Source organism: Talpa occidentalis, unplaced genomic scaffold, assembly GCF_014898055.3.
Source record: "Talpa occidentalis isolate TD23 unplaced genomic scaffold, MPIMG_talOcc4v2.1 talOcc4.12, whole genome shotgun sequence".
In the NCBI taxonomy this organism is placed as follows: domain Eukaryota; kingdom Metazoa; phylum Chordata; class Mammalia; order Eulipotyphla; family Talpidae; genus Talpa; species Talpa occidentalis.
The window spans coordinates 82,599,717-82,621,163 of NW_023601212.1; the positions used below are offsets into that span (position 1 = coordinate 82,599,717).

A 21,447-nucleotide genomic window follows, 5' to 3' on the forward strand; every position below is an offset into this window, starting at 1 on the left:
TGCAGGCAGAGGATGGGACTACACAGCTCCATGGGCCTGTAGGGCCCAGCTGGTGGCAGCATCTCAGGAGGCAGAGCAAGCCTGCTACTGCTGTGCACACCCTGCAATTCCCCAGCACCAGATCAGATGGGGGGAGGGAGATAGGAGGGAAGGAAGCTATACACTCGCTTCTTCCACCATCATGTGGGTTGCAGCCTTACCAAGAGACCCCAGAGCCCCTCTGGTCCCCAGGCCGGGTCTCCTGTTCTGTCTGGAAGGCCCTCCCTAAGGCTCCTGAAGGTGGTTGTCTCCTCCACCACTTAGGAGTCCTGCGGCCTTATTTCTATACACCTCTCCTTGCTCCAACTAGTTTGGGGTTCCAAGCCAGAATTTAGACCAGAAGGGGTCCCTGCATTCAGTTCTTTCTGCTCCTCTCTCTTTCCCCCATTCCTGTATTAATCCAAACATCTCACACATTGGGCCTGGCAGCACCCAGTCCTGCATTTGGGTTTCTCAGCTGTTGTTCAGCCTCAGCATGTTTCTCTGTCATCTGTGTTTACACTGCAGAGAATTTTCTGGAAGGAGGATGCCCGTGCTTCTAGCATTGCTGCCAGTTAGTTGTTATCATTACAGCCTCTCATCTCACAGCCCAAGTTTCCTGTTGTAATAATTTCATTCTGACAATGAGAGGTGCTGCTAACAAAGCCTCAGAAAATAAAATTAAATTGGGCTAATTTCTGTTCACTTGGCTACATGCTCCATAGTATTACAAACCTAGTCAACATTGATGAAAAAAGACATTGATGAAAACTAGGACAAAACTGTGGTTTCATGAGGGGACTCATCAGTCTGAGTGTTGGCTGTGCTCGCCACCAGCTGTGTGGCTATAGGCAGGTCACTTAACCACTCTGAGCTCTAGTCTTCAGGCATGATGGTGCCAAGGGAAACTCTGTGAGCTAGGAGTAAGGACACAGGTTCTTATCCCAAATCTGCCTCCAACTCATCTGTCTTGCTTACAAGCTCACAGGATGAGAGTCCAGAATGTATCTGGACCAGGATTCGTCAGTATTAGTGGGTGGATGAATGAAGAAGCCCCTGGGCAAGTAGCTCAATTTGTCTGACCTTATCTGGAAAATGATGAGGTCCCTTCTAGTCCAAATATATGCAATTGAATCTGTTTTACCTCAAAGAGAGTGATTTTAAAGTCCTTATTAGATTTACATATTGGTAAAAACAGTACCTTGATACAGACTCCAATTTGCAGGAGAAACCAACCCAAACAGGCTTAAGCTGAAACAATCATTTATAAACTCATGTAACAGAGCAGTTGAAGAGTCTGGATACAGCTTCAATCACGGCTGGATCCAGGACCCAACAAACTGGTCCCATGTCCCATCTCGGCACCTGTCCTCTTTCTGCTTGCTTCCTGCCTTAGGCTCTTCATCGAGGTAGCTCTGCAGTTAAAGGCAGCAGAAGGAGAGCTTCCCATTTCCAATAAGGCTTACAGTGGGCATGCACTGGCACTTAGCCTGCTTTTAGTAGCACCCCCATCTGCAAGCCAGTTGCTGTGGCCAGCGGCCTGAGGTCCCTGAGCCAGGGGATGATGTCAACTCTACTTGGACCACATGCACCAAAAAGGAGGAAAGATCCCCAGGGGACAGCCAATGCCGCTATCAGTGTGGACTCTGGAGCCAGGTGTTCATGGCTCTGCTGGGCCTTAGCTGTGGCTGCATCTGCAGGAAGAGGAGAGGTGCCCAGGAAAAGGCAGGCTGCCATTGTGGGGCACACGACGTGGGGCTAATGGGGTAACTGTCGTACTCTATGGGGAAGGGAGCAGCAGAGACATAGCACAGAGCCGTTACAGATTCCCGCATAGAAAGGGACTGAACACCAGCGTTGGGCGGGTCACGGTCTCCAAGACCTGGGCATATCTTAGCTGGGATCCCTCACCAGGTCAGCCTGTCCTATTTATCCCGAACAGTCTTGCAAGGGAAATGCCACCAGCCCTTCTGAATACGAACAATAACTCCAATAGGGGTCCAGACACTTGGCCCAGAACTCACCTCCTGGCCGGCATAGCCCTCACTTCAGAGTTCACAGCCTGGCCTCACTTCAGAGTTCACGGCCTTTCCAAGTGCAGCTTGGAAAGTTGATCCTCTGTCAGGGGCCACGAGCAAATTGAAAAGACTGCAGAAATGTGAAACCCCCTCCCCAGCACACTCAGGCGCTCCCTGTGAGGCCAAGAAAGCAGTAAGGAGAGGACTGCTAGGTGGGGAGTGGGCCAGGCCGTCCTGGGGCTCCTTTTGCTCATCTGTAGAATGGGGGTGCATGCCCAGGACCCCTCCTCCACTGGGAGACAGATGAAAAGTGAGACACCAGGGGGTCGAGGGGCTGGTTGGCCTCTCAGAGATGGGCAGCCCAGCTATTGGCCATAGCTCCCAAGGGGCCAAGAGGGGATTCGCATCCAGCCTTTGAGGGTCCCCTTCAACCCCTGTTTTCAACCACTGAAAAGCCCAGCATTTGATTTCCCAGCCTGACCGCAGCCTCTGGATCCCTGTGGCCTGCAGCAGGCCTGAGACACAGTAGCCCCAGACAAAGCAGGGCTGGCAGTTTTTACCTCCAGTTCCCATCCCTCATGGTAGTTGGGCACCCAGACCTGTGCAGTGACACCAGAGTCACAGCTGTCTCACCCTTTAGACCCGATGCCCCAAACAGTCCTTGCTGGCAAGCAAGGACTTGTACCCGAGTCTAGCAGCTGCATGTCTGTCCCCAGGGAGTGCCCTTAACACCTCCCAGTTGAACACATGTAAACATAAGCGACACTCTTTAGCGTGTCCATGGAGGCCCTGAGTGGAGCCCACAGCTGCTCCTGGGAGAGGCTAGAACCCTCCTCCCCACCCAGCCCCCAGACCATCTAGATGTGACTCTTCTCTCTGCACCCCTGGTCTGGGAAATGCCTCAGAATTTCCTTGGCCTCCCAGTGAGGAGGGACGATGCTACCTTCCCACCTCCTTGGGCTTTCTTGCCCATGGCATTGAGGTCTGGCAGCAGCAGACCCAGGTCAGGTCTGAGATTGCCTCTCCCGACATCTGTAGCCTCCTCCTGGGACTGACATGGAGGTGGGGGGCTTGTTTGTAGGAGGGCCTTGGGGGCTTGGAACTGGTTCAGTTTGGAAGTTGGGAATGTGTTTAGACACCATGTGGGTAGAGCAAGCTTGCAATTTTCACCCTGGTTGTGTGTGTGTCTGGTGCATCGTGTGCTGTTGGGGAGGTGGGGGGCAGGACCAGACACTGCCTCCCTGGTGAGGTGCAGAATGCCTGATGGGTGGGAAAGGGTCGGTTCCTGGTGGGATGAAACTTCCCAACCAGCCCTCAACTACCCTGGTACTGAGGGTAGTGCCTTGCTCTAACAATAAAGCTGCTGTGAACACAATTAAAAACTCACAACTTCCCTGAGACTTTCCTTAGGCAAAAGTGCTAGAAGCAGAATCTCTGGTTCAAGGGAGATAGACATTTTGTACTTTTGAAAACCCTAAACTTGTTGACACTGTGTCAACAGATCAGAATACACTAGTGGCTTGTTCCTCTTACCATTTTAAATCTTCCCTCCTCTGGTGAAAAGTTATCTCAGGACTGTTTTCATATACAGGCTTTCAAATTACTCGTCTGTGATTAAATGTCTGTGATGGTTCATAGTGTTTGTTCTCGTGGAGTCTTAGTGTTTTGAGTTGATTGTAGCAACTCTGGATATTAGGACTATCGTGTTCAATCATATCTGTGGCAAATAGTTTCCCCTTTACATGGTTTGTCACTGATTTTATTGTGTTTAAAAAATATTGTTGTGTGCTCAAACCGGTAGATCTGCTGCAGCTCTGCTTCCCAGCCAGAGAGCTGGCAAGTACTCACATAATTGGCTTCTGAACCTTTATGGTTTCATTTTCTTTTCATTAAATTCCATAATCAATCTGGAAGTTATTCTGGTACCTGGTGTAAAGTGGGCTTCTAAGCAGAGTATTCAATGCCAGAGGAGCCCCCTCCCCAAGACCTTCTACTGATTGATTCTTTTCAATGGCACTTACTCATGTTTTGGATTCTTACCTCTGGTCGAGTGTGTCTGAGATGTGTTCCTACTGCCCTGGTGCCGCCAGACCTTTCATTTACGTCACTTTATTATGCAATAGAGCTTGTCTTCATTTTTGGCTTATTTTCCAGTCATTTTACAATCTTTACAACCATTTTGGCAAACTCAAAACAGCAAATTCTACTGGGATTTTTATGGAAAGTATATTAAATTCTAAACTGACATTGAAATCCCTGCTGTCTCCATTCCATTCATATTTCCTCTGCAGGTGCTGACCAGTGTACCTCTTGGTTTGCATTTCTTGCTGGGGCCAGAAGTTTCTGGGTACTGGGCCTGCATGTTGTATCAGCCATCTCTCAGGTTTCACTGTGGCAGTTCTGTGAGCCCAGCTACTCCAGTAACCTGGCCCTGCCCTATGGGCTGTGCAGAGCCCAAGGCTGAGGGCGCTGCTTACTGAGACGTATTAACAATCAGTCCCACAATGAAGATCCGATTTCTGGGCTCTCCAGCAAAGGGAGGCAGGACGTGCTCCCACGTCCAGTGGGGCATGGGGTGCAGCATTCATTGGCAGCTGAACATCTAGCCCTTTGATCTCTGGCTCTCTAACTTTTTACAAAAAGGGCAGTTGGACAAACGCAAAAATCTCAGCATTTATTATCGTATCTTTGTTTTATATGGCATTTGGTTGCTTTTGGTGTGTGCATTGCTTTAAAAGACAGATAAGAATCTTCAAACTACTGTTTTGCCATTTTCCAAGAATGACAACTTATTGCAGAATTTGGGTTCCACCTTTCTGACAAACACTCCAAGTTTTTAATTACTGCTGGTTGGAATGGGAGACAAATCACTGAGCGTCTTGCTGTTTTAGCTCCCCCTAGTGACAGATAAAGCGTCTCCTAGAGCCTGCTCCATGAGGAGAGGACTCTGAGCTGCGCTAGTTGAAGCCTGTGTACGGGGGAACATCTGCCAGCGGCGCTCAGTGTGCCCATCCCGCCCGTGTGTCATGGAGCCACAGCGACTCTCCATCTGTGTGCAGGGGCATCGCCCAGTGTTATTCGTGGAACACAAGCAATGGTGTTTGGAAACCGCTGGCGATTTCTTGCTGTGGCGGCAGCCTCCCCTGTTAGTGCCATCAGCAGTGCTGAGTTTTAGTCCTTGGCCAGATTCTCTGGAAAAGCCTATGGTTTACCTTACTGGCTGAGGATCAAGAGCTCACTCACCCACTGTGTGTGGGCAGAGGCCCAGAATGACCTCGGTTGTCATGAATGACCAAGTGGGCGTTGTGGGCAGCCTTGCATGCTCAGTGCATCCACCGTCCCCAGTTCAGAGATGGACAGTTGGAGCTCAGGGTGGTCATCCATGTGGAGGTGGCCCAGGACTTCTACACCCTGGGGCTGCAGCGTGTGGTTGCTCCGTGATGCACAAGCACTGAGCCATTGCCAAGGAGTTCACCCTGGAGGCTCACTGAAGAGGGGCCATCCCCCTCCTGAACACCCCCAACACATACACCGCCCGTGCCTGGGCCTGACCAGAGCAGGTGGAGCAGACCTCGGAGAGTGAGTGGAGAGCGCGCCCTTTGCCCTAGTCATGCAGAGAGAACTGCACTGCCTGCTACAGCCCGGGCATGTGCTACTTGCTGCCGGCGCACCCTCTCTCAGCATCAGAACCCCAGGACCCCTCTCTGTGGGCAGCCTGAGGTTTCAGGCAGCTGATCAAGGCGCGACTGTGTTGATTATACAACTTCTGAGCTCAGCAGGAGAGGGACAGGGGGGCTGAGGCGGGGATGACAGGAGCAGAGGTTCTGACAACCTGGGGTGCTCCAGGGTCTAAGCTCAAAATCAGACAAGCCCCCAGAAGAGATGAGAGGGGGCCAAGCCACCCTGGTTCTGGTCTGCTAATGCTGGGCACCCACAGGTGTGAGCTGTGTCCCCTTATGGAGACTCTCAGAAGCCTCTGGGTCACTGTCTTCACCCATTCCCCACACACCTGCCCCCATACCCTCCTGACTGCAGATCCTATCCTGCTGCTTTTCTGTCTCAGTCCCTCAGAGGATCCCCCATTTATCTACGGGATGGTGGGGGGGATATGCTCCAAGACTGGCCGGTGGGACCCTTCCAGCCCTGGCCCACTCTTCCTTCCAGCATCATCTCTAGACATGCCCTCACCCACCCTACTTTGTCCAGCCACAAGGAAAACATGTTCCCCAAATCTGGGTGTCCCTCTCTTGCCCTGGGTGCTTCATTGCTGCCCCTCAGCCTGAATTATTGCCCTTCCTAGCAGACATGGGAGCTCAGGAAATGTAGATAAATGGACATTGTTCATAATTCTATTTCCAGCAACATTGGAAGGTTATGAAGACAATGCTAATGCCTAATGCTTTATCTGGAAAGGATCCCAAATGTCACACAATCCTCAGTTTCAGTCCTTGGCCAGATTCTCTGGAAAGCCCTCCGGATTACCATACTTGCTGAGGATCAAGACCTCATTCACCCAGCAACTCAATAGGCCCCCAAAGGGGGAGACACCCCTAGTTCTGCCCTTGAGGAGGGCACATGATTGCTCTGCATGGAACCTTTAAGGGGATGAAGCTCTCCCAGATCAGGCTTTACAGGGCTTGGGGCTGTCTAGAAGTCACAGAGCTCAGTGTGGACTAAACCTTGAGATGAGCAAACACTGGGCCATCCGCATGGAGAAGGGAGGCCTCATCCCATGTGTGTGTGTGGCTAAGCGGCTGGCCGCGTGGAAAGCAGGTGTCCACGCCACCCCTGGGTTCTCGCAGCCCAGTGGATGTGAAACTGCTGAGTCCAACATGGTGCCCTGAGTCCAGGTCTCCCCCAAATACCAGCTTTGCTCTTCTCTCTCCTTCCCAGACAGTCTCTTCCTAAAAGAACCTTCTTCTTCTGGTTAGTGTTCATGTTTGACTTCTAACAAGGGAAGGTAGAGGAGCAGAAAGGAGGCTCACGCGTTCACCACCCAGTTCAACCACAAGACACCACTGGCCCATCTTGCTCCGCCTGTACATTCACCTCCCACCCTCCCCCCATGGGATTTGGAAGCACTTTTCAGACATCATTAAAATGTCCACGCATTTTTTTCAAAAAGATTTTCATCACATATCTCTAAAAGAACTCATAAAAACCTATGATGATGACAAAGTCATCCTCACACCTAGAAAAACTAATTAACAATTTCTTAATAAAATCGATATTCAGTCAGCACTCAACTTGCCACGGAGTTACTGCTCTCACCGCCCTCGGTTCTGTCCTCTACTCCTAGCCTTGCCGGCATCAGCCCACGTGTCCCTGGAATAACCAAGTCGGATTACTTCCCCGTCCTGTCTTACCCCGACCTTTGACTCACGGATCCCCCCGCTTTCCACCTCTGCCTCTGTCGTCTCTTTGGGGCCTTTAGTGGGAGTTGGCCCTTGCTCTCCTCCCTTCCCCACTCCCGACATGGCCACCTCATGCCCAAATCCACAGTTGTCTCTGGAGTCCCGTGATTCCAGTTCTCACACTCCAGACTGGACCATCTGTCCAGCCAACCCAGCGCCTCGACTGTGACCCACACGTTCTGCAAACCTACTTGTCCACACTGAAATTTTATGTAGGAGTTAAAGCACAAACTAGGTGAATGCTTTATGGTTGGAGTCCTGGTCTGTCCTGTGCTCCTAGACAAATGAGTCAGTTTCCTGGGCCTCAGTTTCCAGGTTGGTGGTAGGGCAGTGAGGACAGAGAAACCCGGAGCCTGGAGAGCAGTGAGTATAGCCCATCACTATTCCCTGTCCCCTGCCCCACAACATGGCAGCAAGAAGGACAGAAACGCTTGCTCTTCCTCCACGTGGCCTGAGGGTCACACCTCCATCACCCCAAACCCAAGACAGCCCTCGGGTGTCATCTTTGATTCCCAGAGCCAATAGGTTCGTCAACATGACTGGTGATTCAGGTCCTTAATGTCAAGTCCACTTTCCCTTTCATGGTCCACCCTCATTCAGGCTGTCATCTGCAGCTCTGTCCTTGCAGCAGCCACTCCAGCCTGCCCTTTACAACCAGCACAGATGCTGGAAGGGAAGGTGCAGAGATGAGTTGGGAGGGAGATTCCAGACAGGGCTGAAGCAGCAGTTGAGGTGGGGGGCAGGGCCAAGGCCTGGGGAGAGGCAGCACAGCTCAGCCAGGCATGGAAGGGCTTCAGGATCAGAGGCTTCTTGGAAAGGTTTGAGGGGAGGAGAGCAAAGCTATGACGGTGGTGCTTGAAGAGCGTGATGGGCTGCAAGGTGGCACTGTCCTGGAGGGGTGAAGCATCCTCTTGACCTGCCTGTGTCCTGCACTAGGTTGTACACCTGCCGCTCAGGCACAAGTGCCCCATAGTGCTGTCCCCGCGTGAGCGCACAGCATGCACAAGGGCCTGCTATGGAATTCAGGCCCTGTAGCACCTGGGATGTGGGTATGAAGACTGTCTAACAAGTGGATGGCTGATTCCTGCTGACTAGGGCAGCTCACCACCTCCCATTTGTTGAGGTTAAGAACCAGGCTCTGCAGTAGGACGCTTGGCTTTGGACTCCAGCCTCTCCCCTCACTGCAGTGCAATGTTCAGCTTTTCTTCCTATGAAGCAGGAATGACAATGAAGGCTTGGCTGGTGCTATGAGCACAGCCTGTGAGCACGCAGCCTCAGGCCTCCCCTTCCTGCCATCGGGGTGACACCTCAGGACGTGGCTGCCATCGGCCCAGCTCAGATGGAGACTGGGTGCTACTTACCCAGGTTCTACTTGCAGGTGCTACTTGCAGGTTCTTTGAGGAACACCAGCAGCAAAGAGGGAAAGGTCACTGTGTGCTCAGGCCTGAACAGCCACTGGCCTGGCTCCTGTGAGGCTCCGAGCTGCTCCAGGCCTCCCTATCTGGGCGTACCTCCCTTTAGACTCAGTGCTTCCTCTGAGAAGGGGCCTGATAGCCCCAGCCTCATTTCCACGTTGATTTATTTAAAGTGTTTCTTTGAGCCTTGAGGTGTGTGGGAGAGTACCAAGGAGTCTGGCATCCTCGCCCCTGCACTTGGATGTGGGAGAAGAGTGAGAACTAGAGGGGTCTCATCCTACTTGCAATTTCCTTTGTCATAGTTCACGGATTCGCCACATCCCAGCGGGTTTAGGGTTTAAAGGTTACCTTCCTCTTGCAGGTGAAAAAACTGAAATGCAAAAAGCTTCCAAAAGATTCTACTGAAATGCTGTTTGGGTCATTGGTACCAGGACACATCAAAGTGGCCACTTTCCCTGAGGAAGGTACATATTGCTTAGAAAATAAGGCCTTCTGACTTGGAACCATAATAGAAAGACAGCATTTCAAAAATGTGGGATGTCAGAAGGTTAAGCCAATCTCTGCTGGTCCCAGCCTCCTGGGGCCTCCGGGATCACTCGCCCCCCACACTCTACCTGAGGCTCCCCATGGCACATGAGACTTTGAGAGCAGCGCAGGCCCAAGATAGCAAGTGGTCCACTCTCAAAGCCCAGTCCCAAGTGACAGAACCCTGGGGGCTCTCCCCCGGGACACCTGACAGCTCCAGTATTAAATGCTGAAGGCTAACAGCCCAGGACACTGGGCCAAGTGTCGTGGATCCTATTCAGCATGTAGTGTGCTTGATGGTTCAGATAGGCCTCCCTCTCCAGCCTGTGTCCTTCCTTCACTACTCAGAGAAGCTAATCCAGCCTGTTTTTGTAAATAAAGTTGTATCAAGATGCCTTGACACTTACATGTTGTCTGTGGCCGCTCTGCTATACAAAGGCAGTGTTCAGTGGTTGCAACAGACTTTATGCCCCTCAGAGCTTAAAATGCTGTCTGGCCCTTGGCAGAGAACCTGCCAACTTGTGCCTGAAGAGCCACATAGACCCAAGTTCAAGTCCAGCGCATTCCAGGACAAGCAACTTAACCCCTCCAAGCCTCAATTTTCTAAGGTGGAAAAGGAGACTAAATTATTTTTCCTATACTTTAAGTTTTGAGAATACAAACTGCACAGGAATCCAGTGATGAATTAGAAACTGTGAATTGCATGATTGGACGGCCACCGGTTACGGTGCAATCCCGGCCTGTCGGGACCTGGATTTGGCTGTGATAGAAACTCACTCCATCACCAAGGAGGGAAAAAACAATAGTTACAGGCAATCTAGTTGGTTTGTTTGAGTGGCTTTTAACTTTGCTTATCATAACAGTGGGTGGTAACAGTGATTGAGCTGATAAGAACTTGCGAGCAGTAAGTGCTGCTGATGGGGAAGCAGAGATCATTACTGGATAAAACCAAACACTGGATTTATTCAAAACCAGTCTTTATCATGGAAATATCTGTAAGAAAAATGCATTTGCTTTTATGAGTCTGACTCTCTGGCCTCTTCCTCCTTTTCCTATTGAAACAACTGTTTTTAAGACATAATCGTTGAAACGGCTCTGCATTTTAGGATTGCAGCTGCCACATTATCGCCTACTAGGAGGATGTCTTCTTGGTACGCACTCTGTTTTCTTCACCCATATGAACATGTTCTGTCAGAGCTCAAAAACTCACGAACTCGTCCTCATCCCTGTCCTGAGACCCCTGTTATAGGAACCATGTAAATGCTTCGCAGCTCCAGAATCCTGTAATTCTTGCCAAAGCATCAACCTGTAAAAAGAACATGGGTTTATCTTAGGTGTCCTCTGGATGCTCCTGGCACCAAACTGAAGCTGGGCCTGGGCTCCTGAGTACCATGAATCCAGCATCCATGGCAAAGGTGCCACCAAATTCAAGCAACTTTCTGAAGGTCCAGAATGTGCAGAGGATGGGCTTCAACTTTCCTCGAAGAGCCCATTCACATCAGGCTCTATCAGGAACCTGTGGCTATGGGACAAATCATCCCAACTTAGCTGCTCAGAGCCGCCACGCTGCCTCAGAGGGCCTTCTGTTCTGGAATCCAGGCATGGCCAAGCTGCGGCCCCTGTGTGGGGTGTCCTTGCAGCCTTTAGCAGGGAAGGTTCCATTTGTAAGCTCCCTCGTGTGATGCTGGCTGGATTCCATTTTCCAGGCTGTTGGACAGAGACCTCCCTGAGTTTCATGCCTCAGCAAGCAAGAGGCTAAGAGAGGGGCTGCTGACGATTGCAAGACACAGTCTCCTGTAACCAGTCCCAGGGTAACCCCTATTCAGAGGAAGGGTTTACACAGGGTATGAGCCAGGAAGTGGGGCCTTTGAATCCATCTCTGTCAGTTGTGATGCCAGTGCCAGGCTCTGGAAGGCAGAGCCCCCTGCCACACCTTAATTGCTCTTAATTCATGAGGGAACCACAGGGGAGGTGCATGTATGAACATGTCAGTACTCTGTGGTGTAACTACTCCCCTCTGTACAGGGAACAGAGCCCAGGTATGACCAGTGGCTCACCCATCCCATGAACTGCCCACTTCCAGATGAGCTTGGCATCCAACACATAGGTCCCGCGCACCTTGGAAGAGCAGGCTTTTGGCCTGCTCTCTGCCAGATGCAGGGCTGTGGTCTCACGTGGCTTACTTCATTCCGTCTCTAAAGCACTTTCAGACTGGTCTTCACTTGACAACCTGTAAAACTGAGCCTCAGATTGAAGAATGTCCTAGGTCCCACCTGCTGAGCCCAGATCCTAAAACTCACTATCCGGGGCTTCTTCCATGGCGCCCTATGTAGAGTTTCTGTCGCTCAAAGTACATGTCATTGATTTTTTCTGAAAACAGTTTTTGTGACTGGTTTCCTGATTTTCCTTGTTCTGCTTCCTTAGAGTTGTTTGCAGTTCTCACTCAGCAATGAGGCGCTTAGAGTAAAGACTGGGGGGTTGGAGTTTGAAGGAAAGTCTGGCAGCAGGAGCTGCGTTGTGGGAAGGAGGAGGCTGCCCCAGGTCCCCCTGCATACCCCTAGGAATTATGTGGGAGGGGGGCTCAGAGAGAGCCACTGGGTTTTATCACACTTGCTGAGACGGTGATTTTGGGCAACTTAACCTCTCTGGGTCTTAGTTTTTCTATCTGTGTGCAGGAAGCAGGGGGCAGAGAGAAGTATCCCCCCTCACAGGGTTGTGAGGTAGAGGGAGCCCAGATGCAGTGCTCGCCAGTCACCTGGCTCTGCGGCACACGAGTGCACCCTCAGTGCTGTGGACCCCCCCAGCTGATGGGTCACCACAGTGCCAGCAGCTGGCAGGCTGGGTCTCATCTCCATAGTTTTTTCCTTCAGAAGTCTGGGATTTCTGGAGAGACAGGGTTTCAGGTTGAAAGGAAGGTGATCCATGTCCCTCATGCTTGTTACAGGTGTATAAGTTGATTTTTCTTTTCAATGGCCTGTTGTAAGCTTCTTTTTTTTAATGACTCTATAACAACCTTAGTGCTCATGCATAGACCCAGAGTAGCTGAGAGCGGAGCTGGTGGTGCGTTGGCCCATCAGGGGCCACAACCTTTCTTCTGGCGGTCTGTGCACCTGCCCAGACAAGAAGCCGCCATGCTTCCTGGCTCGTCTTTTAAATCTGCTCCATCCTTACTTTTCTGCCTTCCTGTACTGAATCATTGCTCTGTCTCCAATTGTGACTTGCCTCTGACTGAGTGGAAGCACAGTGATCCATGAAGCCTCCTTTACTTATCAAGAAGGCCCTGGAGGCGCTATAATTACCCAAACCCAAAGTCTGTCTCCAGGTATCCCTGCTTAGGGGAACAGATGTGTTGGCAAAGTTTGCTGAGAAGTTAAATTACGTTAGAGAATTCTATTTCTTATTTACTTCAGCAGGAAATCAGAGTAAGTGTTGGACCAGAAAAATGTTGATGTAATTAAAGCAAAATGATGACTCTTTAATTTTTTGATCATATATAGTAACACTTATTTTATTATATTAAAATAGGGACAGTGAGCCTCAGATTATCAGTTAAGAACTTGTTCTACCCAAATAATAGATCACTGGGTTAAAAAAGTGAAAAATAGAAGCCTAACATGGCCCAGCATGGCCCAGCATCATCCAGCACCACCCAGCACAACAGATGCCAGCCTGGCTTCAGATGGCTGTAGCACCAGGATGCCCATGTGTCTGATATGACCCCAACAGACACTCTGCTCTGTCACCTCTGTGCTATTGCTCATCCATTCCCACCCCCACAGCACCCAGGTTCCTCTGGCTCATCATCACATGTTAAATCATCCCCTTAAGAGTCAGCTAGATTTTTGCTTTCTGGAAAAGACCCCACATCCCCCATTGTGGCCCTTTAAGCCTGCCCTCGCCTTCCACCATGTGTAACGACCACTGTGTTTTACCTCTCCTGCTAAACTTGTCTTTTACACCTTTGTGTCCCCTCTCCCCTCAGTCCTAAGCCCAGAGCCTGATTAATATTCAGGAAAATTTCAGCAAAGTTATGCTGTGGCAACAAATAACCCCAAATCTCAGTGACTGACCACACCAATGACATTTTTATCCCTCACTATCCCCTGTCCTTCCCACTCTGACTGTGTTCGTCCTGCTTCCTGTTGTCTTCCTTTCAAGACATGGATGGAGGAACCAGCCCCACATGGAACCCCTGTGGTGGTGGAGGAGAGGTAGTGGCCACACAGCCCTCAGGAAGCTTCTGCTGGGAAGTGGCCATGGCACCTCTGCCTGCAGGCCACTACTAGTCCCTGTCATCAGACCAGGAGTGCATGTAGTGTTCCCTCAAGAAGGTACTGTCCATGGTTGGGTGCCAAACCTTCTATAGGAGGGCAGTGGATGTTTTGAGTCTCATGGCAGAGTTGACGATACCTCCAGCTCCAAAAACTTCCCCATGAGCTCTCTAGCCTCTACTAGTTTTCTAAATATCTTTATAGCTGTTTCCCCTTTCCTTTCTGTGGTATGAGCACACTGGTGCTCACCTCACCTTGCAGAGGGCCTGCAGCTCAGAAGTAAGGCTCTGGCCCTGCTAAGTAGCCCACATTCTTCTGGGATATGGCAGACTTGGAGTAAGGAGGTCGTGAACCAGCACTTTGCTCTCACAGCAAATTGAAACCGAGTCAGGGATAGCCACTGTGTTCTCAGGGCTGTTGGTTGATCCAGCTGATACTGGATGGGCACACTGGGGACAGAGCACCCACCCAGGGAGTTGACTGTCCTAACTACCCGTGGGGCCAGTCCACCAGCATCCTGCCCACAGCACCCAACTCTGTGGGGCTCCCAAAGCCATCATCCAGAATTTCAGAAAATTCCAGAAACCTCTGGAATTTTACTATTGATCTAGGTGTCTCCAGAAGTCCCAGAAGTTTCCTTATTACTACACTGGCAAGTTCTCTTTCCCCAGGGCCAGAGTAGCTCCCTGGCTAGGGTGTCAGGAGCCATCACACCCCAGACTCTGGATCACAGTTCTGGGATAGCCTTGTAAGCCCTGACATGAGACTTGTGGAGAGAATCTTCACTTTGCATCTTAACCTTTACATTCCTTGTTGTTTGTAGGCTATCCGTATATCACCACATGCCAGAAATTGCTGGGCTAAAAGGCTTTTTAAAAATAATTTCATGCATTTTAAAAAAAGCATTCTGAGCTGATATTTGCGTTTGCCATACACCACAAATGCTAAGGTAGGAGAACAAAAAGATAATGATTCATCAGACGCTCCATCGGTCTCCAAACCGAACACACTTTACACAGAACAAGAATTGCATTCGGGGTTGTAAACAGTGCCTTTCTGACAGTCAGGCTCTTCTGTCAGGGTGGAAATGCAGGAACTTTCAGGAACCAAAGAATAAGTCTCGAAACCAACACGCTTCGCTCCATGTTCGCACATACTTCTCTCCCCTGCTGTGTCATCGTCAAAATGTCTTTGTTACCTGCAGTATTTCTATGGCACGAAAGTGCTCTGCTTCGGGGTAGCCAGTGGGTACATTAAGCATCAGCTGGGGGACAGCAGTGTGACTCAGCTAGTCGAGTGGGACCCGAGGGCTTTGTCCGACAGCTGCCAACCCCAGTGGAGGGGCTCATAGGTCCCAGAGTTCAGGGGTTCGCCTGGAGCTCATGAAGGCCACCTGTGTCCAGGATGGGCTTCTCTTACCTCAGAGCTCTTATGTCCCCAGGTTTGGCTGTGCCTTAACCAAGGAAACCCTGGGGGTGGGTGGGTGCCACACACAGACAGTTCTAACCAACTATCAGGGTAATGGCCATGCTCAATTTTGCCTTTCACATTTTAATTGTACAACAGTAATTTTGCAATAGAGTTGCCGATGGCAAACATGCAAAAGACATTAACTTTATTTATGTTTTGGATTATTAATGTGGCTGTTAAAATTCCTCCAGTTAGTTTTGATTGAATTGTTTTTTTGTGTGATTCTGTTGTTTAATGGAGCGGTAAATAAGAATTTCTGATAATGAGGCCGAGCATCTGTCACAACAACCTGGTGCGGGTTATTAACATTTCCATTAACGGCAGGGTGGGCAGCGATAATACGGGAACCACACAGTTAGAACAAAATAAATAGTTGATGTCAGGCTGAGTGGGTGTTAATTACTATTTTATTCTACGTGGGGTGGGGGTGAGCAAAGTGGGGAGAGAAGACCTGAGGAAGGGGTGACTCATGAAGGTCAGCGTCTCCCAAGAAGGCTCCTTCAGAGAGCCCCTGTATGGGCTGTCTCCCTCAGACAGCGACTGCTTTATCACGTCCATCTACGGCCTGTGAACAGTCCAAGGCAGGACTTCTGGGCCTGCGGCCTACACTAAAATGGTGACGGGGGCTGTGCTGGCCCTCTGCTTCCCACAGCCAGGCCCCCAGCACAGGTCCTGGGGCCCAGCCCAGCACAGGTTTCACTGGGGAGTGTCCAGGTAGAAAAGGGAGTAACTCCCAGGAGGCAGGGGACAGGCCGTCTGCACATGTGTCTAGCATGGAATTCAAACACTGCAAGAAACTGGAAGACCGAGAAGAGAGGCATGTTCTGAAAAGCACTCATGTGTGCTTGTGTCTTCTCAGCTCCCAGCTGCTGCTCCTGAGGCCATGGCCAGGGCGTCCTCCTTGGTCACCTTTCACAAACTTTCACATGCACAGACACCCCACTGACACAAACACAGCCCCCGGGAGAACCCCTGAGGTGGAGGGAAGTCTGAAATCGAGGACTGGATCCTCATAATTTGAAGCCATAGGTGGCCTCACAGAACAATTAAGGGGTGATGGCATCTGTGTTCACATCCCTGTGTCTGCAGACCAAGTGCGTGTGGAACAGGACTCACCACAGGACCCCAAACCTGTGGTGGGAGCACACACGCCTTTATTTCCTCTAAACCCCATCTGACTCTGGCATTTCCCTCCATTATGAACGTGGCCAACAAGCCACAGCAGGGACCGCAGAACCTGTGACTCAGCATCTGAGCCCATAGAAGTCCCCCATCGAATCAGGGCTGTTACTGACTCACTAGACATCACCCACACACGTCTCTGCTGAGGCATCCCAGCAGCTTCCCGGCCAACAACTCAGCCTACTTCATGGCGCATGAAGCACAGAGATTGCCATATCTTGCCTTTGTTTCCTAACACCCTGCTGTGTCTCAGCGTAATCGGTTTTCTTTGGAATGCTCCCTATTTTATTTTATGCATTTAAAATCATGCTTTCAGGGCCTCCCCTGGTGGCACAGGTGGTTGAGCGCTGCGCTGTGAAGCTGTCCACAGCCTCTGCAGCACCGGTTCGATCCCGGCCGGCCGGCGAGGGTCCCACATGGCACGGCGGACCTCTCCTGTCTGGCCCGCTGCTCCCCTCAGCAGTGTATTTCATCAGTCTGCCTGTTCTGTTCCCCACTCTGTCTCTAGTGAATCCTCTCACCCTCCCGCACATCTGATCTGTACCCCGGTTCTTGTATAAATAAATAAATAATCTTTAAAAAAAAAATCATGCTTCCAGGGAGGGCAGGCAGCGTTCCCTGGAGTCAACACTGAGATGGTCCAGAGTAGATCCCTTCGCAGTGTCTCCCCTGGAGTCGGGAGCCCCGCCCCTGTGAACACACATACGTGTCAGCTGCTCTCCTGTGTTTCTCTCTCCTCAGCCCCGGCCATGGCCCCGCAAAATGTCCAGGTGAACCCGCTCACGGCCAGCCAGCTGGAGGTGACGTGGGACCCGCCGCCACCCGAGAGCCAGAACGGAAACATCCAGGGCTACAAGGCAATGCTCCCTTGCATGGTTTGGGTCTCCCTTCAGGTCACTTGTACACCAAGCATCTGGGCCTAAATCCCCAGCGTAGAGGCCTCCGTGACTGCTGCCTTCAGTTCCTTTTGTCCTGCTCTTTTCCCACGGCAGACGCACGGCCAGCCCTCAGCCTGTTGCGCTGTGGGTGATACTAAGCGCTGGAGCAGGCCTAGCCTGACCGGGCCTCTGGGCCCCTGGGGAGGGGAGCTCGGTTCACTGTATAGCCCGTCTGTGCCCAGGTACCTTTTCCTTGCTCCCTTGACCCACTCTGGACTCTCTGAACCTTTGTTGACCATAAAACAGAGTGCACTGAAGAGAACAGGCTCTTCTTCCCAGCTCTGCCCTTGGTCACTGTGTGAGTCCCTTGATCAAATATATGGGGGGGAGGGGACCCAGAAATTTGCATTTCTAAGAAGTACCCCAGGGGACTGTGGTTCCAAGGAACTCACTTTGAGAACCATTGCAATAAACTATGATTCCACATTAGCTCTGTAGTCTAGAAGTGACATTTAAAAAGACAGCAGGCCATGCCAACAACAGTGCCAGGGGGAGGGTAGTTACAGAGTTGGTTTATCTAGAGAGTTTAGAAACCTGTGAGATCAGCTATAACCATCCTGGAGAGAAGAGCCCGCGAAGCTTCTCGGAATCCCCCATCCTTCTCCAGAGTGGAATGTCCGTGTCTGATCTGTTAGGACCCAAGTTGATCAGTTATCAGATTCTATAGCTTAGCCTGCCCTGATGAGTATTGGACCAATTAAACATCCATTTGAAAATGATTTTTGTAGGTGTTTTATGAAAACGAATACCTTCCTCCCCGGCAGGGTTGTTGCAGTGATTAATGAGGTAACAGGAAGTCCCTGAGCCTGCAGGCAAGGTGCTATTTATGTATGTCCGAAATATGTTTTCTAATTTCCTTAATGACACAGACATTGAACCTGGATATTGATCTCAAGGTAGTAAGGCCTATTAGAGCGAAGCATCTATTTGCTCAGTTCGGAGAGCAGAAGCTGGAGGCATCTTGCAGGTGGAAGTGAGTGATACTCACTCTTGGGGCCCTCCAGCCTGCCCTGGACGCACGAGTGTGCCGAGCAGGAGACTTGGCCCGAACCTGGGCCTGCACTTGAAGGTCCTGGCTTGGCCTCAGCCCACAGAGCTAAGACGGGACCATGAACCAGTGCTGCCTTTGGAAGCCTGGCTGGCCCCAGCTTCGGGCAGTGGTTCTGGGTCAACTGACAAGGGAAGCAATTCTAGCAGCCTCTTCCTCGCCAGGCATTGCATTCACCCAGGGGCACAGCACAGCAAAATGACAGGAGGTGGGGGAACATGAGGCCTCCCCACAGTGCCAGGCCCTCGTGGCTCTTCACCATGGTATTTGTGAGCCTCGAACAAAATGTGGGAGCACGGGTGGAAGCCGGGGGGCTTTCTGTAGTCACAGGCTGAGGATGAGGAGATGTGGTTAGTGTTTCTTCTCTCCAGATGACAAGGGAAGGAGCAGAGGCCATAAAAAGGCACCGGGAGAGCTGGTTCTGTGAGAGAGGGCGCTGAAAGAAGGTCCCTTCCACCCTGCCTCGTGCAGGGTGTGTCACATGAGGCAGTGCTCACACTACAGACAGCTCAGAAGCGCTCGCTGCGGGCTCCCCAGACACAGGAGTGGCCAGGAATTCCCTGCATCCTGCGCTGACCCCAGCTAACCCTATTCCATTGGAGAAGTACCCCCTTCCCAGCCAGAACTGCACCCGAGAATGCACCCAGGCCTCCCCCCCAACCCCAGGGTCTCATCTCACTCTAGGTGACACCCTGTCTCAGCTCAGCTCACTGGGCCTTCTTACGCCCTCCCCGTCCCCAACCTCTTGCTTTTTCTAACAGATTTATTATTGGGAGGCAGACAGCCAGAACGAAACGGAGAAAATGAAAGTCCTGTTCCTGCCGGAGACCACGGTGAAGCTGAAGAACCTGAGCAGCCACACCAAGTACCTGGTCAGCATTTCCGCCTTCAATGCTGCCGGCGACGGGCCGAGAAGCGGCCCCAAGCAGGGGCGCACGCATCAGGCGGGTAGGAGAACGTGCTTCCTCTTCGCTGCTTCTGTGGAACACTCCCGTTGAGAGCCAAGACCTGTGTCACCTCCCAGGGGGTGTCCCTGACCCTCTAGGCAGGAGGACCCTTTCCCTCTGTGCCCACATTTCTGTGCCTGCCATGTAGCCCCCATCCTATGTCGCTGGGGTTTCTGAAGAGGCAGGGATTTCTGGGTGTGAATCAGTTCATTTCCCCAGGGCCTGGCCTCAGCCTGGTGTTAGACAGATGTGAGCGGTGCACCTTTTCCGCAGAGCCCCCCAAGATGGCGGCGGGGAGGAGGGCTTTATATCTACTCCTAGGCCTTGTCCATAGCTGGCAGGTGCATCCCAGCCCTGATCAGGGTTTTCCCATTAGTGCACGCAGATCCCTGGGGGGTAAAGCCACAGTATCAGGCATTGTCCTGGGTCTCAGGGCCGCAGACCACCCTGGACACAGTCACTGGCCATCTCTCGTGGGTGGGCTGCGGTGCCAGTCATCACGCTGCAGTGGCCGCGTCCAGCCTACTCACACAGGCACAGTGTGTGTTCCAAGCGGATCATGTTCTCCAGGGCATTTTAGTGTTTCCTGGTGTCCTGGGAACACTGAAGTAGAACAGGGCTCCCCAGAGAACAGCAGCTTGGCCTTGGGGTCTGGGGAGCAGTAGGAGGTTCTTTGTAAGAACCAGGAAGTCAAAGACAAGGAAAGTGGGGAGCATGTGGAACAACAACCCACTCCACTCAGCTCCCATTGGGTTCTCCAACATTCTGTGGGTTCAGCCAACTAGCACTCCACCTCGATAATTCTCCCCCTGGAGACGGGCTTCAAGCATCACGATGGGCATGATGGGCAGATGACCGGATGCTTCCTTGGGTCTCACTCACAGCCTAAGCTGGAAGAAGCTGTAGAACAGAGGGGGGGCTGGGCCCCCTCAGGACACACTGGCCCTGGCAGGTCAGAAGTCAAAGGACCCCCTGGAGCAGGAGGGAGAACAAAAGGGGAAACATGGGTGCTGACTTGGGGCTGTTTCTGACACTGATGGAGGTGGAGGGTCAGGTGGGGGCAGCTCTGGGTTCCAGTGCCCTTCACCGGGAGCCAGGCAGGGGGCAAGGAGAGGCAGGGTCAGTATTGTCCTGGCCACCAAGCTGCCCTATGCACCTGCTAGTAATTTCTTCCAGCTCATATTGGCCCCTTCGCTCTGCTCTTTCTCCAGACCAAGCAGGCCACTGGGCTGGCAGAGTGCCTGAGAGGGCAGGCGAGACCTGAGGGTAGGGGCCTGTGAGGCTCGCAGGCCCCTGGGGGAGAGGAGAGGAGCGGGGGAGAGCTCTCTAAGCACACAGACCCCAGCCCTCCCCAGAAGAGCAGGGCCAGAGCTGCGGGATCCTCCACCAGCCACTGGAAAGTGGAGCAATCTGCATTTCGTTTTCTCTTTCCATCTATTATTCATTTTTATGCTTTTGTCATTGTGTCTCTCGGGCTCCTTTGTGTTTAAGCACCGTCATTTTCTCTCCTCTTCTTGGGTGGGTCTGTGGCTTTTGATTGATCCTAGGAAGTTTGGAGATGATCAATAAATCTTCCTTTCATCCCGTGGCCTTTAGACTTTTACTGGGTTGGAAATAACATCTAATAGCATTTTTATTCTTCACGGAGGCGTAGATCTGTATGTAGATGATCTATAAGGGAGCTTTGTGAAAGTCCCTTTATGTTCTCTTCTTCCAGCTCCTGGGACCCCAAGCTTTTTGGCATTTTCAGAAATAACCTCTACCACACTTAATGTCTCATGGGGCGAGCCGGTGGCTGCCAATGGCGTCCTGCAGGGCTATCGCGTGGTCTACGAGCCCTTAGCACCTGTGCAAGGTAAGGCCAGAAGGGACCCTGGGGAGAACAGGCTCACAGGTACACAATACCCCACAGTGTTTGGAGCCAGCCTCCTCCTCATCTTTAAGTGAGGAACCTTCTGGAAGAGGCCTGGTTACTAAAGGCCTTCTGTGCCCTGGGATCCAGCACAGCACCCACTGCAGACCTATGTGGTAGAGACCCTTGACTTCGTCTCTGTAGCATTCAAGGCATTTCTCCTGTCCTGAGATTCTGGGAGGCACTGGGAGGCTGCCTTTCGGTGCCACTGGTTGGGATCACAAAGGGCGTTGCTGGCGAGGAGCTAGCAGGGCTTCCTGAGAGAGGCGCTGACAGGCCGGCTTTTTCA

General features: G+C 51.7%; 1 protein-coding gene across 3 annotated transcripts in view; it reads left to right on the forward strand.

Moving 5' to 3' along the window:
• Positions 1-21,447, forward strand: part of SDK1 (sidekick cell adhesion molecule 1) — a 714,488-nt gene that overhangs the window by 657,034 nt on the left and 36,007 nt on the right. For all 3 annotated transcript variants that reach the window (XR_008551224.1, XM_054693671.1, XM_054693672.1), the window contains exons 36-38: positions 17,055-17,170; positions 19,061-19,247; positions 20,964-21,101. Coding sequence is in view for 2 of the 3 variants with exons in the window: in XM_054693671.1 (XP_054549646.1) it covers positions 17,055-17,170; positions 19,061-19,247; positions 20,964-21,101 (441 nt within the window). In the remaining variant the exon portion in view is untranslated. The remainder of the gene's footprint in view (positions 1-17,054; positions 17,171-19,060; positions 19,248-20,963; positions 21,102-21,447) is intronic.